The sequence below is a fragment of the Mustela nigripes genome, chromosome 13, assembly GCF_022355385.1.
Source record: "Mustela nigripes isolate SB6536 chromosome 13, MUSNIG.SB6536, whole genome shotgun sequence".
Lineage (NCBI taxonomy): Eukaryota > Metazoa > Chordata > Mammalia > Carnivora > Mustelidae > Mustela > Mustela nigripes.
The window spans coordinates 62,856,863-62,874,397 of NC_081569.1; the positions used below are offsets into that span (position 1 = coordinate 62,856,863).

The 17,535-nt window shown below is 40.2% G+C and overlaps 1 protein-coding gene across 2 annotated transcripts in view; it reads left to right on the forward strand.

Annotated features, from left to right (window-relative positions):
* Window positions 1-492: 492 nt before the first annotated feature.
* Window positions 493-17,535, forward strand: part of GOLM2 (golgi membrane protein 2) — a 105,231-nt gene continuing 88,188 nt past the window's right edge. For both annotated transcript variants that reach the window (XM_059372715.1, XM_059372716.1), the window contains exon 1: window positions 493-1,139. In XM_059372715.1, the coding sequence (XP_059228698.1) occupies window positions 813-1,139 (327 nt within the window). In that variant the 5' untranslated portion in view covers window positions 493-812. The remainder of the gene's footprint in view (window positions 1,140-17,535) is intronic.

A 17,535-nucleotide genomic window follows, 5' to 3' on the forward strand; every position in this document is an offset into this window, starting at 1 on the left:
TCTCTTGATTTTTCTCTGTAATGTTTGGGGCACGCTATCTTATGGTCTTTTTTTGTTTACTGTCCACATCATTAGCACAAACGAGAACATCTCTTTTTACTGAATTATGTACAAAACCCTTCTAGTCGCCCTTTCTGCCCGCAGCTCACCTACCGTTTTCACTACAAAACGGTCGCAGCCGCAGAAGTCTTCGAAGACAAAAACTCTCACAAGGACCAGGGTAAGGCTGACACTCTCTAAACCCTGGGTCAAAGGAACCGAGAGCGCAAAAACTGGAGGGACTGGAACTCGGTTCCAAGGGCCAACACAAAGCGCCAAAATTAACACAACACTGCCCAACAGCGATAATACTCGCGAGATAAGAACGCAAAGGGCGAGAGAAACTCACTATCTCGCGAGAAGAGGGGGCGTCGGCGGAAACTAGGCAATGGCCCCCTAAGCGACCCGGACCCAGCCAATGGGCGGAGCCAGAGTTAAATCCGCCCCCTTCCGGCACCTTTCCCCGCCCCCCAACCCTGAGGTGTTGGGCTCCGGGTTCTGGCAGCTGGGTTCTCCTGCTTCCACCCGGCTGGTGCGGGTCGTTTTCAAAGCCTAGGGAACGCGCTTTGGCCGGATTTGAGGAGGGGGGGCGGGGAGGGGCCTGCGGCTTGCGGCCCCGCCCCCTTCTCCGTCTCGCCGGCAGGCAGATTGGCCCGCCTCCTCCTTCGGCCGGCCCTGGGGCCGCGTCCCCCGGGCAACTCAGCTTCTGAGGCCTGAGCTTCTGCCCGCAGGTGTCTGCGCCGAGGCCCCAGGGCACAGCTTAGTTCGACCCCATGGTGGGTTTTGGAGCTAACCGGCGGGCCGGCCGCCTGCCCTCCTTCGTGTTGGTGGTGCTGCTGGTGGTGATCGCGGTCCTCGCCTTCAACTACTGGAGTATCTCCTCCCGCCACGTCCTGCTTCAGGAGGAGGTGGCGGAGCTGCAGGGCCAGGTCCAGCGCACTGAGGTGGCCCGTGGGCGCCTGGAGAAGCGCAATTCCGACCTCCTGCTCTTGGTGGACTCGCACAAGAAACAGATCGACCAGAAGGAGGCCGACTACGGCCGCCTCAGCAGCCGGCTGCAGGCCAGGGAGGGCCTGGGGAAAAGATGCGAGGATGACAAGGTAAGGACGAGCTCTCTCCTTTCAACCCCCATAGTTTCAACCCGGGGGTTGGGGGGCGGTTAGCCCGCCGCGGCTGCTTTTTGCCTTCCAGGATCGCAGCCCTGGAGGCTCCCCTTACCGTCAACAACCCTGTTTCTGTCAGACTTTTCCCGGTTTATCGCTGCCACGTTCTCCACTCTCTACCAGACGAAACTGGCCGTAAGTTCTGGTTCTCTAGAGTGGCCTGTGTATGGATGCCGCCTTTTCTCCAAGCTCAGCTGCTGAGCTGGCAGTAGTAGTCGTCTGGCCTATGTGGCAGCCTTAGGTTTACACAGACACCAGTCTGGAGATTGCCAGATTTGGTGTTGGTATTGTTGCCTTATCCTTATTCCGTGCATACAGATCAATATTAATTTCTTTAATTAATTAAAGAAACCTCTAACTCCTGTTCTTACATATTTTTTAAGCAGTATGACTTTTCTTAAACTGTGTAGGTTGGTATGTTAAGTAGTTGAAGAATCAGATGTTACTACATTTTTTGTATCAAAGGGTTACAGTAAATGGGCTCTGGAGCCACATATGAGCCAGAATTGTGACTTGGACATAGTTAATACAAAATTATGTACTCAATTTGAATTGTTAATGAAATTAGCCAAAAAAGGTAGAATCTATAATTATGTTCTAAGCAACAGAATCTCATGTCAGTGTCGTTGTTGAGAGAATAAAAATGAAAATTTTTATGCTTAAGTGGCTCTTAGGGTTGGTGTTTTATGTAAATGGAAAGCCATACAAAGTTTAAATTTAAAAAGTTTGAGGTTGGACGGGAACTAGACCTGCTACTGAGTAGTCTTTTTTTCTCACTCACCAGCATATTGGAGATACATTATTAATTTATGACTTATGCAACTTCTGTTGGTACAGCAGAGTTGTGAAAATTTCTGGGTAGGCTAAATAGATGCCTTTTTTCTGGACCCTTCTACGGTAATCTTCACATTTTTTGTGTGTGTTCTATTATTATTGTAAGTTTTTATTTTGTATGTCAAAATCTTTTATACCAAGGCATTATAAATTGGAGCTCCAGCTTCCATATTTTCATCTTCCTCCACCTGACTGACTTCATGCAGATTGGGGCCCTCAGGTAACTGCTGCTCTATAACCCTCTTCTTTTGCCCACAATGTAGACGTCCTCTGAGAGGAGCAACACATCAGCAAATTTATATACATGCTACACACTGAACTATAAAGATTGAAAAATTCTCTTGGGTGGAGTATGCAGAAATCTATGAAATTTTGGAGTATTAAAATAAGGTCGTTAGACTTGGCTAGGCATTGCTCTTCAAATTCTCTCCAATCTAAGAGGAAAGATAAGTTTTTTCTAGTCATTATACTCTGTTCCATTTCTTCCAACTACTAGTCTGTGATTATGTTTCAGCATGTTTTCCCTTTTACCTTCAGCCAGGTATAGGTGTCTCCCATTCCAAATTTTTTTTCATTCTACTATATACTACCTTTTTCCAACCAACCAATTTCTTTTTTTCTTTAATTTTTTTTTAAGAGTCATTTTCACTTAAGGATGTCTTTTTCTTTTTTCTTTTCTTTTCTTTCTTTCTTTCTTTTTTTTTTTTTTTTTAAAGATTTTATACATTTATTTGGCAGAGAGAGCACAAGTGGAGGGAGCAGCAGAGGGAGAGGGAGAAGCAGGTTCCTCAAAGCTGGGAGCAGTGTGCGGGGCTCCATCCCAAAACTAGGATCACAACCAAGATGAAGAAAGATGCTTAACGGACTGAGCCACCCAGGCACCCCACCAATTTCTCTATTTTTTTTTTCCTTTCACTGCTAAACTACAATTATTGGTGGTCTAGAAATGCTTCATCTACTTCTTTTATCATTTCCATCCTAACCTTTTTTTATTATGCTTGCCAGCCTTCTTTCCTCCCCTTTTTTGAAGCTGTTGTCTTAAAGGTCACAAGTGACAGTTTTCCTAATCCAATCCAAAAATTTTTTTTTATCAATCTATTTAATCTCTCAGTAGTCTGGTTCTGTTGACTCTTTTTAGAAACCATCTCCTTTCTTGCCTTTATAATAATGAACTCTCCAGATTGCTTCCTACCTTCTTCACTGTGTTTCTTCCAGCTCCCTAATAATGGACTCTGTTCTTGTGCCTTTGCTTTCCCTGTAGAATAGTGTTTCTCAAAATGGTGTTAAACAGAATACTCTCCTAAGAATTGTTTGTAAGTGGTCAGGATTAAAAAGGAAAACTATTTTGGAGGGAAATGTTAAACATTTTAAGTAGAATATACTCTTCTTGGAGTTCATAATGCTTGCTAGCATATAAAGGCTCTCTTGGTAAATAAGCCTATTTGATTTTGTTTAACCTGATCTCTCAGTTAATTTGATCACAGATTACTATTTTCATGGCCTACTTGTTAGCATGGTACAGAAAAATCCAGCGAAGCACAATAGTTTGGGAAATATTACCATAGGTGTCTTTACTTTTGTTTCGAAAATTTATGCGGCTGGCTCATGCATCTAAATCTCTCACTTGTATGTCAGTTCCATATTTTGAGCTAGCTACAGCAACTTTGTTGGAATGCTTGTGCATGTTTGTTCTTGGGGTTGAGGGGGCTTTGAGCCGCTAATAGGCTAGTTTTGGTCTAGACGAGCTGTAGATGAAAGTTCTCTTTTAGAGGTGTTTCCTTTATATATATCCGGGGAAGTATATAGTAGCTTAGAAAACATTTTAAATTTTGAAGACTACAATATAGCTTAGAATTGTGATTTAGTTTCTAGCTATGTGATGTTGGGCAACTTGTTTAACTACATTGGGTTCATTTCCTCATCTGTAAAATGGGGATCATAATACCTACCTACGTATTGTACAGATCTGAGATCACATATATGGATATATCAAACTTAACACACAAATCAGACTGTAGAAAAAACAAAACCCTAAAGCTTTATTATTTTCTATAACTGATGTAAAAATTGCTCTGGGTGGTGATAGTGTTGGAGGAAGAAGTAAATTAGTCAAAGAAAAGTGTCTTGTTCATTTTAAAACAGGTGTGTTCATTTAATGTAGTCTCTTGAATAGAGGCTCTGCCTTTTAGGATTTTTACTTATAGACACTGGTGGTGGCCTGCTCAGTGTCCACTCACACCCCACTTCATTTTTGCAGACCAGCCCTATCTGATCTATATCTTTCCCTTGTGACTCAGGGCTAGATCCCGATAGATCTAAACTGATTATAGTAATTTCATTTTTCTTCCTAGTGATTAATTTAATGAGGGGCTTTTGATGTTGCTGGTGAGTTGTGAGGGGAAGTTTTCCTTGCTCCTTAAAGAATGACATTCTAAAATATTCTTACCCCAAATCTAAAATCCCCAGTCTAATCATGAGAAAGCATCAGACAAATTCATACTGAGTGACATTCTGCAAAATACCCGACAAGTGCTCTTCAAAAGAGTCTCACTTAGGTGTCTGGGTGGCTCAGTTGATTGAGTGTCTGCCTTCAGGTGAGGTTGTGATCCTGGGGTCCTGAGATGGAGCCCAGCTTCTGGCTCCCTGCTCAGCGGGTAACCTGTTTCTCCCTCTGCCCCTCCCCCAGCTTGTGCTCTCTCCCTCTCAAATAAATAAATAAATAAAATCTTAAAAAAAAAAAAAAAATCCCAAAACAAAAAACCCAAGAGTCTCACTTCTGTCAGATGTTTCTTCTGCATGTGATACCTGAAATAGAGAGGTCAAGAGTGCCAGGAGAGTTAACCTGAGGAATGGCTGAGGCACGGAAGGTTATAGGGTAAAATATTGTAATAGAATAATTGGCACTTGTTACTTGAGATAAAAAATGTTCCTATTGTTTGAGATTTCCTTAACTGCATCCTAAGTTGTCCTAGTAACATTCTTATTATCACGGTAGTCTGAGGTGTAAGTTAAGTTTTATATGTTCCCAGAGCAGTGTGGGCAGTGACCTCAGAATTGCTTGTCATTTTGGGGGTCTTCTAGAGTCTTTTTCTTAAGTGTCAACAGTGGTGTTTGGATGCCTGATGAGGCATTTCTTTTATAGTCTTTTGGAGACCATGATCCTATGGAGGCATCACCCCCTATATGCCCACCTCCTTCCAATAGATGTTTCACACCAAAAATCCCTTTGCCCTACTGAGTTGCTTTAGTTAGTATGCATGTGTAGGGGGTGTTGGCAAGGCAGTTCTTGCTCAGGCTTTTTCTTTTCTTTTTTTAAATAAACTTTTAGAGGCGCCTGGCTGGTTCAGTTGGTTGAGCAGCCTACTCTTGGTTTCAGCTGCTGTCATGAACTCTGGGCCTCTCAGAGGGATGGGGTGGGGCCCCCTCCTCAGGCTTCATGCTCAGTAGAGGTCTGTTTCCCCTCTGCCTCTGCCCTTCTCCCCACTCACCACACACTCTCTCTGTCTCTGGAATAAATAAACAAATCTTTAAAAAAATTAAATAGGGCACCTAGGTGGCTCAGTTGGTTAAGTGTCTGCCTTCAGCTTAGGTCATGATCCTAGAGTCCTAGGATGGAGGCTGGCATCTGGCTCCTTGCTAGGCAGGGAGTCTGCTGCTCCCTCTGCCACTCCCTCTGCTCGTGCTCTGTCTCTCAAATAAATAAATAAAATCTTTAAAAAATAAAAAGATTAAATAAACTTTTTATTTTATAACAATTATAGATACATGAAATTACTGCAAAGATAGTGCAGAAAGGGCACCTGGGTGGCTCAGTGGGTTAAGCCTCTGCCTTCAGCTTAGGTCATGATCTCAGGGTCCTGGGATCAAGCCCCACATTGGGCTCTCTGCTCAGTGGGAAGCCTGCTTCCTCCCTCTGCCTGCCTCTCTGCTTACTTGTGATCTTTCTCTCTATTAAATAAATAAATAAAATCTTAAAAAAAAAAGATAGTACAGAGAGTTTCCATATACCCCACACCTAGTTTTATTATTAACATCTTACATTGGTATGGTACATTTGTCATAATTAATGAACCCCTGTTGATACATTGTTATTAACTAAAGTCCATACTTTATTCCAGTTTCCTCATTTTTTCCCTAATGTCCTTTTTCTGTTCTAGGATCCCATCCAGAGTACATTTAGCCTCATGTCTCCCTAAGCTCCTTTTGGTCGTGACAGTTTTTCAGGCCTTTTTTTTGATGACCTTGGCAGTTTTGAGGAGTACTGGTCAGTTGGGTTTTGTCTGATGCTCTTCTAAGGATTAGAAAAGGATTATGGTTTTTATGGTTTTGGGGAAGAAGACCACAGAGGTAAAGTGTCATTTTTATCACATCATATTAGTAGTACATCTCTCAAAATGACTTCTCACTGTTGATGTTAACCTTGATCACCTGGCTTGAAGTGGTGTTTGTCCTGATTGTCTACCATAGAGTTACTCTTTTTTTCCTCTTTTTCCACACTGTACTCTTTGGAAGGAAGTTACTATGTGCAAACCACACTTAAAATGAATGGGAGTTATACCCTTACCTCCTCAAGGTCAAAGTATCTGTATAAATTATTTGAAAACCTTCTGCATGGACCTTTGTCTCTTTTTCCTTAATTATTTAATTAAGTCATTTACTTATATTATATTATATTCTTCTGTGTATCTTATATCAAAGCTGTGTGGTCCAAATGAGCCATGGATATTTATTTTGTACTTCAGGTTATAATCCAATGTCACTTTATTTTTTTGCTCAAATTATTCTAATTTTGACCATTGGGAGCTCTTTGAGTTGCTTCTTGCATCCCTTTGACATAATACCCATTGCTGTGACATGCCCCTTCCTTACTTTCTGGCAATAAAAGATGCTCCAGGTTTACCTTGTAGATTTCCTGCCCCAGTCCTTGAATTAGCAATTTCTTCAAGAAGACTTGGTTTCTTTCATTGAAAAATGGTATTAGAGACAAAGATCTAGGTGCTAGGTGTGCTACTGTCAGGGTAGCTTTGGGAGTCCAGAAATCCCAGCTCCAAAGGAATCAGAAAGGTGATATTGGACATCTTCCAACTTATTGTACTGTCCTCCCATTTTCAATCTGTTACCTCTGTTATCTGAGCTGATAGAACACAGAAATAACTTAAGGGAGCATAAGTTGTCTGGGAAAGTAAGAAACAAGGCCCACTTCTGTGGGATTCCCCCATATTTATCTTATTTTTTGCCATCCTCTAAAGGAGTTTCCCCAGAGGGTTCTGTTAGTTTGCTAGGACTCCCATGCAAAATACTGCAGACTGGATGGCTGAAAACAACAGAAATTTTATGTTCTCACAGTTCCGTAAACTAGAAATCCAAGGTTGAAGTACAGAAGATTTGTTCCTTCTGGAGCCTCTCTCCTTGGTTTGCAGATGGCTGCCCTCTTGCATCTTTGTTAGCACATGATTGTGGTTCTCCCTCCCTGCCTGACCTGCTTTGCACACAAATCTTTAGCGTCTCTTCCTTTTCTTATAAGGACATGAGTCATAATAGATGCCGGGCCCGATGCTAATAGCCTCATTTTAACTGAATCACCTCTTTAAAGACCTTATTTCCAAATAGGTTACATTCTGAGGTACTGGAGTTTGAGACTTCAATATGTGGATTTTAGGGGGAACACAGTTCAGCCCATCAGAAGGGGAATCTATGATATGCACAATACCTTTCTTTCCTCTTTGCATCAGAAAGGACTATCCTTCTGTTTCCTGCGTGTAGGGTATTTCTCTTATCTGACCTTGAATAATTCTTCTGTGTATCTTATATTAAAGCTGTGTGGTCCAAATGAGCCAAGTTAGGTTCTTGCAAATTAAAAGGAGCTGTTAGAATTTACTCCCCCAAATTGTTGTGTTATTACAAATGCAAAAAAAAAAAAAAAGGTCAGTTTTGAGGTTTGGAGCTGAACAATAAATAATCTCTTTTGCTTTTAACAACCACAGTCTTCCCTGAGGTAGTATATACCTGTGGTTAAATAGGGAAAAAATTATGTGCCAGAAAGGAGGATGGGAAGCATATTACCTTTTTACCCAAAAAATATGCTCAGTGTGTGTGTGTGTGTGTGTGTGTGTGCGCGCGTGCATGCACACACACACACACGTGCACATAAAACCTTGGCACACAGTGGATATTTATTGCTGTGGACTCAAATCCTGGTGCTGCCATTTAGTTATGTGTGTAACTTTGGGCAAGTGATTTCTCTCTGCCTCACTTTCCTCATCTGTAAAATGAGGATAATAATAGTTACCTCTTTTTTTTATAAAGTTTAAATAAATAAATTTATTAACATGTTCAGAATAATGCATACCATATATTGAGAAAGAAAGAAAGATCAACAGATAGATAAATTGGTTCAGTAAGTGTTATACTAGCTATTTTTCCGCAGCTACATCCTGTCTTCTTTTCAGGATGTAGAGAATTACTGCCTAGAATTGGTCCCACCTCCAGCCTGCCTGCCTCACCCATTGCCCGTGGTTATTTGACTTTTTTTTTTCCTCCCCCATTTCCTGGTCCTTTTTAAATTAGGCTTCATTGACTCCTCCCATATTTTTCTTAGCTGACTGCCCTGGTGCCTGCCAGTTCCTCTGTGATTTGAGGATCAACCTTCTACAGGTCTTATAATATGCTGCACAAAATAATTCCTGTCTTGGCCTCTGCCTCATCAGTCATAATCTGGCCAAGTTCTAGCTGTAATTTAATTGCTACCTCAAATTATTCATAAACCATACAAAATTCATACCTCCTCTCCAAACTGTATCACTTTCATATTTTCTTGGCCATGCAACCATTATTAAGACTAAGGTTAGAAATTTTGGTGTCGGGGCACCTGGGTGGCTCAGTGGGTTAAAGCCTTTGCCTTTGGCTCAGGTCGTGATCCCAGGGTCCTGGGATTGAGCCCTGCCTCAGGCTCTCTGCTCAGTGGGGAGCCTGCTTCCCATTCTCTCTCTGCCTGCTTGTGCTCTCTATCAAATAAATAAATAATTAATTAATTTAAAAAATTTTGGTGTCATCTTTGATACCTAGCATCTGGTATTCAGTGATTTAACATAAAGAGGTATTCCTTGATCAGATTGAGTTAAAAAACATCTTCGTGGTTGCAGAATAAAGAATTGACTGGAAAGGAAACAGCAGTAGCTTCCTAGCTAGTCTCCTTGCCCAGGTCTGTATTTCTTTCAGTCGGTTCCTACCCTTAAAGCAAATCTGATCTTCCTCAAAACTTACATTCAGAGTGGCTATTTCACTGCATTAATTCTGATGTCTAACTTTTAAGGACTTCCTATGGAGTGGCTTCAGTGGCCTTTAGCTCCCATGATCTCCTGAAATTTGGGTTAAAGATGGAAGCACAGGATATATAAACATTCAATAGGAGACAGATATGATGAGAGAGGAATAGGTGCTATTAAAGACAAGGGATAAAAGTTTGAAGAAGGGGGGCACCTGGGTGGCTCAGTGGGTTAAAGCCTCTGCCTTCGGCTCAGGTTATGATCTCAGGGTCCTGGGATCAAGCCTCGCATCGGGCTCTCTGCTCAGCAGGGAGCCTGCTTCCTCCTCTCTCTGCCTGCCTCTCTGACTGCTTATGATCTCTGTCTGTCAAATAAATAAATAAAATCTTGAAAAAAAAAATTTGAAGAAGGAAGGAAGGGCAGGACAGATCAGTACAAAATGCTAAGTAGGGTCAAGTTTAAGTGTGAAAAATGTTAGTTGATGAGGTCTGTGTTAATCATTTAATGAGAGACAGTTTTGCCCCAAGGTGAATTTAAATTAAATTAAATATATAGGATTGAAATTATAAGGTACAAATATATCATTTTATATTAAATAGTAAAGGCTTCCTGTAGATAAGGTTTGAATTCATCCTTAGGGGAAGGACCTAGTTGGCCAGAGACAAAGAATCAGACATGGAAGGTAACAGGCAACATTGTTCAAAGGAGGACCTATCTGGCCAGGAAGAAATAATGGCAGGAAAGTTAGATAAAGTTATTTGGGAATCAGAAAGAGAACCTTGAGGCAGTGGGGGAAGCTGGAAATAGTATATACCTAGCTAGCTGTGTCTCAAGGGAACCTTGGACTTTCAGTCAAAGGAAATGTTAATTTTCATCCAAGGAAGAAGCTAAAATGGAGAAAATTTAGGTCTTCAGCCACAAAAAAATTAGTTCTTCTTGTTTAATGAAGTCACAATCTACAAAGTTCTCCTTATTACTCAGAGGACAGTATCATACCACACAATTAAGGATTGTTTCTCTTCCTCTATCAAGCAGGTGGAAGGAAGCTCCTGGAATGTCCTTTTACCTTTTCTCTGCATAACTAAATCGTAGCCATCACTTTCTTTTCTTTCTTTCTTTCTTTTTTTTTTTTTTAAGATTTTATTTATTTGAGAGAGCACGTGCAGACCCAATTTGAGGGGAGGGGCAGAAAGAGAGGGAGAAAGCAGAGTCCCCACTGAGCAGGAAGACTGGGTCAAGGCAGACACTTAACTGAGCCATCCGGGCACCCAATGTAGCGATCATTTTTCAAGGATCAATTTATGATCTCTTTGGAACCTCTTGGGGATCACTGTTCCTTAATATGGAAGCAAAAGAAAGTGGAGAAATATGAAAATAAAAGGAGACAAAAAAGAAAAATGGGGATAGGTTTCAAAGATCTTTTTAGTATAGAGTAAGTGCTCAATATATTTTTGTCAGTTTAATTAATATATTAAAGCTGAAAGAGAACAGTACAAGACTAACTATACCAATATACCCAGGAAAAAAAAGGAACTAACATTACTGAATGTCATACTCTGTACTGGACAGGTGTTAACATATTTTATTTCATTAATCTTCTCATTTTATGAATGAAGAAACAGGCTTAAGAGGTAAGGCAGAATTCTAAACTCAGGTCTTTGATTACGACAACCCTTGCTCTTTCCAGTAAACTGTGTTGCCACACAGTATTTTATATGTATGTTTATAAGTATATAAAATTAGGGGTGCCTGGGTGGCTCAGTTGCTTAAACCACTGACTCTTGGTTTTGGCTCAGGTCATGACATCAAACTCTGCACTGGGCTCTATGCTTAGTGGGGAGTCTCTTTAAAGATTCTTTCCCTCTACTCCTGCCCTGTCTCTTTCATGTGTGCACCCACTCCCTCAAATAAATAAATAAATAAACAAACAAATCTTTTTAAAAAAGAAAATCCAAAATTATATAAAATATATTACGTGATATTATATAAGAGCAGTATCTCACCAACAAATAAAATAACTTTAGAGTATTCACTATGTGTATTAGTTGCTTAGGTCTATAACAAAGCACCACAAACTGAGTGGCCTAAAACAACAGAAACTTGGGGTACCTGAGTGCCTCCAACTCTTTGTTTGGACTCAGGTCATGATCTCATGGGTGGTGGGATCAAGTCCCACAGGGGAATCTATACTTAGCAAGGAATCTTCTTGAAAAGTCTCTCCCTCTGCCCCTACCCCACTTTCTTTCTCTTTCTCTGTCTTCTAAAATAAATAAATCAATCTTAAAAACAACAACAACAACAAAAAAAACCAACCCCAAACCCAGAAACTTTAAAAAACCTGCAAAACTTGTTATCTTACAGTTTTGGAGAACGGAAGTCCAAAATTAAGGTGTTGTCAGCATCATATTCCCAGTGGAGTCTCTAGGCGTAAGATTCTTCTAGCTTCTGATAACATCAGGTGTTCCTTGGCTTATGGCAGCAGAACTCTGGTCTCTGTTTCCATCTTCTATAGCTGTCTTCCCAATATGTCTGTATATCTTTTGTCTCTTCACATGGTGTTTTCTTCCCTAATTCTGTTTTCTCTTCTTCTAAAGATGCTAGCCAAATTGGATTAAACTCTGCCTTAATTCAGTATGACTCTGTTTTAACTTGATTACATCTACAGTGGCTCTCTTTCCAAGTAAGGGTCATTCACAGGTACTGGGAGGTTAGGACTTCAACATATCTTTTTGGGCACACAATTCAGCCCATAGTAAATCTAGAAATCAATTTGGAGTGAATTGAATCTTAATAATATAGAATATTTCAATCCAAGTATGTGGTGTTTCTCTATTTTTTAGCCTTCTTTAAACTCTTGCAGCAGCGTTTCATAATTTTCAGTGTATAGCACTCCTATGTATTTTACTACATTTATTTCTAAGTATTTTGTGTACTTGTGCTATCAAAAATGAAATTATATCTTTTGTTCTACTTGTTCTTTGCATAGAAATGTGGTTAATTTTTGTATATTGATTATTTCTGTGCATTAGAGCTCATTCTAGTGTTAATGGAATCCAGGGAATTCTAAGGAATCTACCAGTAAAAAGCCACAATACTCATTAGTAATAGGTTTTTTGTAGCCTGCTTAGAATTTAGAATTCTTTATGTGTATCATTGTATCATCTACATATAATTCCTTTTTTTTTTTTTTTAAGAGAGAGGGAAGGGGTGGGACAGAGGGAGAGGGAGAGATAGAGAATCTTAAGCAGTCTTCACATCTAGTGTGGAGCTTGATGCAGGGCTTGATCTCACAACCCTGAGATCACAACCTGAGCCAAAATCAAGAGATGGATGCTTAACTGAGGCACCTGGGTGCCCCTCTCCCCTTTTCAGTTGCATGATTTTTATTTTTCCTTGCCTTACTACAAAAGCTAGGACCTCTAATACAATGTTAGATAGAATTGGTGAGATTGGATATCCTTGGAGAAAATGCATTTGACAAAATTTAATACCCGTTTATGACAGGAAACTCTAAGCAAAAGAGGAATGAAAGGAAACTTCTTCAAATTCATAAAGGGTATCTATCAAAGCCCCCAGAGCTAACGTTTTATAGTTTTATATATATACATATATATATATATATATATATATGATTTTATTTATTTACTTATTTGACAGACAGAGATCACAAGTAGGCAGAGAGGCAGGCAGAGAGAGAGGAGGAAGCAGGCTCCCCGCTGAGCAGAGAGCCTGATGCGGGGCTATGCGGGGCTCCATCCCAGGACCCTGGGATCATGACCGGAGCCGAAGGCAGAGGCTTTAACCCACTGAGCCACTCAGGCGCCCCCAATTAAGATTTTATAATACATTTGATGTGTGATGGGGATTCAAAGATGAATCCCTTGATACTGGTTTGTGCAGTCTAGCTGATGGTGGCGCTATGACCTGAGGTAGGAACCTTAGATTAGAAGTTAGTTTGAGAAAAGTACAAATTTAGGTAAATTGCGTTTGAGGAATCTATGAAATATCAAGTAGTTATTGGAAATACAAGTCGGGAACTCAGTAGAAATGATGGGTTAGGGACAGATTTAAATCTGTTATGGTTGATAAAATCATAGGAATGGTAGGTTGTGGAGGAACCGGCATATATAGTGCAGAGCTTTGCAGCAGATAAAGGTTTAGTAGAGGAGGAACAGGTTTAAATGGTTGATAAAGATTAGCCAGACAGAAAGGAATGAAAATCCCCAGATACTGTCGTGTCATGGAGGCCAAGGGAAAAGAGTTTTGAGAAAGAGTTGTCAGTGTTAATTGCCATATTTGTTTATTATAATTGTCTCTCCATATTTAGACTGGAAGCCAGGCATGGCTGTATGTTCTGTTCATCTGTGTATTTACACAGTTCTTGGCATAACATTACTTAATAAATGTTTAAGGTTTTGGGGGGCAGGGTCCATTTCTTTTTATCTGCTGTGGTTAGAGTATCTGGCTAATACCCACTTAATAATTGTTGAATGAATGACCAGATCTACATGTTTATATAGCATGTCCTTTTTTTTGCATCTTTTTTTTTCTGTGTCTTCCAACTTTATATTATGAATTTCTTAACTATAAAAATCTAGACTAAAGCATGTAAACATGTACATATTTAGTATTTTACCCTGTAGGTATAATACTTAATAAGTAAATATTTGGTGATTGATTGAGTAGTTTGCACTGGCTCTCAAAGCATGCATAAATATGTGCTAGGGCTACCATAGATATCCATATACCTGATTACACTACTTTTCTGGAAGGCATGGTCAAAATTGTCTGATGTAAAACTACTCATTATTAACTAATTTTCTTTCTAGACAGAATGTATCTTCTCTTTGAAATGTATGCTAGTACATTTATTTTTTTTTAATTTTTAAAGTTTTTTTAAAAGATATTATTTGTTTATTTGACAGACTGAGAGATCACAAGTAGACAGAGAGGCAGGCAGAGAGAGAGAGAGAGAGGGAAGCAGGCTCCCTGCTGAGCAGAGAGCCTGATGCGGGCGGGACCCGATCCCAGGACCCTGAGGTCATGACCCGAGCTGAAGGCAGCGACTTAACCTACTGAGCCACCCAGGCGCTCTGCTAGTACATTTAGATTAGTATTTTGTTCATGTAAAAACCCAAAAATAGGGGCGCCTGGGTGGCTCAGTGGGTTGAGCCGCTGCCTTCGGCTCAGGTCATGATCTCAGAGTCCTGGGATCGAGTCCCGCATCGGGCTCTCTGCTCAGCGGAGAGCCTGCTTCCCTCTCTCTCTCTCTGCCTGCCTCTCCATCTACTTGTGATTTCTCTCTGTCAAATAAATAAATAAAATCTTTAAAAAAAAAAAAAACCCAAAAATATTTTTCTGGTTCAATTTAGCATCTAAAAGAAGAGAAGAAAACCTTGGGATTAATTTAGTGGGAGTATAAAGAAAAAAATCATTATATATTGCATATCTTTAGGGACTTGTTTTGTAAACTGGAAGCTAACTTGAATAAATTCACAAAGAATAAAATGAAATAAGTCCTTTTCCTGACATAGTACTTTTGATTTTTTCAAAGCATGATATATACATAAGTCATTTATTTGGGAAAGTTGAGTGTCTACCATGGGTTATGTGCTAGGTATAGAAAGATGGTAAGATTCAGTACTTGTTCTTAAGGAACTCAATGTAATCAAAGAGATGCGTGTCAAGAAATAATCCAGGGGTGCCTGGGTGGCTCAGTGGGTTAAGCCGTTGCCTTGGGCTCAGGTCATGATCTCAGGGTCCCGGGATCAAGTCCCTCATCGGGCTCTCTGCTCCGCATGGAGCCTGCTTCCCTCTCACTCTCTCTGCCTACTTGTGATCTCTCTCTGTCAAATAAATAAATAAAATCTTAAAAAAAAATCCATAATGCATTTTTTAAATGCTACAGTAGAACTATTTACGAAGGGATTTGAGAGTACAAAGGAATAATTAACTGCTTCAGGAAGTCAAGAAGGAAAGGATTCACTGAAGAATGAATCCTGATGGATGAAGAGTAGTTCACTAAACTTGGAAAGGGGTAAAGTCAAAGAAACATAAATGAAGCCAGGAAAGATTGAAAGTCTGTTGTACCTTCACGGGTGAGGCAGTTTAGTAGGAGAGTGGCATGCAAGGTGGTGAAAAGGAAGGGAATTTGTAGCTGGAGATAAAGCTATTTAGGGTCAGACTCTTTATTATCATTTTTTTGTTGTGGTGGTAAAATATACTTAACATAAAATTTATTATTTTAGGATCTTAGGGATGCTTGTGTGGCCCAGTTGGTTAAGCGTCACTTTTTTTTTTTTTTTAAGATTTTATTTTATTTATTTGACACACAGAGAGAGAGAGAGAGAACAAGAAGGGAGAGTGGCAGGGAGAGGGAGAAGCAGGCTCTCAGGGATCATGAACTGAGCTGAACGCAGACACTTAACCGACTGAGCCACTCAGGTACCCCAAGCATCCAGCTCTTGATTTGGGCTCAGGTCATGATCTCAGGGTTCTGAGATTGAGCCCCACACTGGGCTTCATGCGGGGCATGGAGCCTGCTTCAGAATTTGCTATTTTGACCATTTTTTTTTTTTAATAAGATTTTATTTATTTATTTGACAGACAGAGATCACAAGTAGGCAGAGAGGCAGGCTGAAAGAGAGAGAGGAAGAAGCAGGCTCCCTGCCCAGCAGAGAGCCTGATGTGGGACTCGATCCCAGGACCCTGGGATCATGACCTGAGCCGAAGGCAGCGGCTTAACCCACTGAGCCACCCAGGCGCCCCCTTGACCATGTTTTAAAAGATGTTATTTATTTATTTATTTGACAGACAGAGAGAGAGAGAGAGAGACTGTGAGAGAGGGAACACAAGAAGAGGGAGAAGGAGAGGGAGAAGTGGGTTTCCCGCTGGGTAGGGCGCCCAGTGCGGGGCTGGATCCTAGGACCCTGGGATCATGACCTGAGCCAAAGGCAGACACTTAATGAGTGAGTCACCCAGGGACCCCTGTTTTAACCATTTTTACGTTTATAATTTAATGGCATTAAGTACATTAATGATGACAAATACCCGTTACCACTATCTATTTCTAGAACTGTTTTTATCATTTCAAACAAAAACTCTGTACCCATTAGGCAATTCCCATAAACCATATTCCCATAAACCAGCTCCAGATAACCTCTATTTTACTTTAGTCTCTATGAATTTGTCTATTCCAGATTCTTCATACAACTGGAATCATACCATATTTGTCCATTTCTGTCTGGCTTATTTCACTTAGCATAATGTTTTCAGGGTTTACCCATGTTGTGGCATGTATCAGAACTTAATTCCTCTTTATGGCTGAATAACATTACCATCTTTTTCTCTCTGTGTATATATATCATTCTGTTTATGCATTTATCTGTTGCTGGATACTTGATTTGTTTCCACCTTTTGGCTATTGTGAATACTACTACTACTTTGAATATTGATGTAGAAGTATTTGTTTGAATCTGTTTTTAGTTCTTTTGGGTATTTACCTAGGAGTGGAATTGCTGAATCATATAGTAATTCTATGTTTAACTTTTTGAGGAAGCTCCAAACTGTTTTTCACAGTGCCTGCACAATTCTACATTCTTACCAGCAATGTACAGGGGTTCCAGTTTCTTTTTATCCTCATCAACGTGTTTGTTTATTTTGTTTTTAATAATAGCCATTGTACTGGGTATGAAGAGATACCCCACCTTATTTGCATTTCTCTCTAATGATGTTGAATCTTTTTTCATGTGCTTCTTCGTCATTTTTATCTTTGGAGAAAGATCTGTTCAAGTCTTTTGCCCATTTTTAATTGGATTATTTGTTTTTAGCTAAGTTGAAGGAATTCTTTATTTACTTTAGATGTTAAACCCTTTTCAGGGACACCTGGGTGGCTCAGTCTGTTAAGCAGCTGCCTTTGGCTCAGGACATGATCCCAAGGACCTGGGATTGAGCCCTGCATCAGGCTCCTTGCTCAGCAGGGAGCCAGGTTCTCTCTCTGCCTGCTGCTCTTTCTGCTGTGTGCTCTCTCTCTCTGACAAATAAATAAAATAAAGTCTTCAAAAAAAAAAAAAAACCTTTTCAGATACATGATTTGCAGATGTTTTCTCCCTTCAGTATGTTGTTTTTTCACTCTGTTGATAATATCCTTTGATGCAGGAAAGTTTTTAATTTTGATGGAATCCAGTTTCATCCATTTTTTTCTTTTGTTGACTTTGCTTTTGGTGTCATAGTTA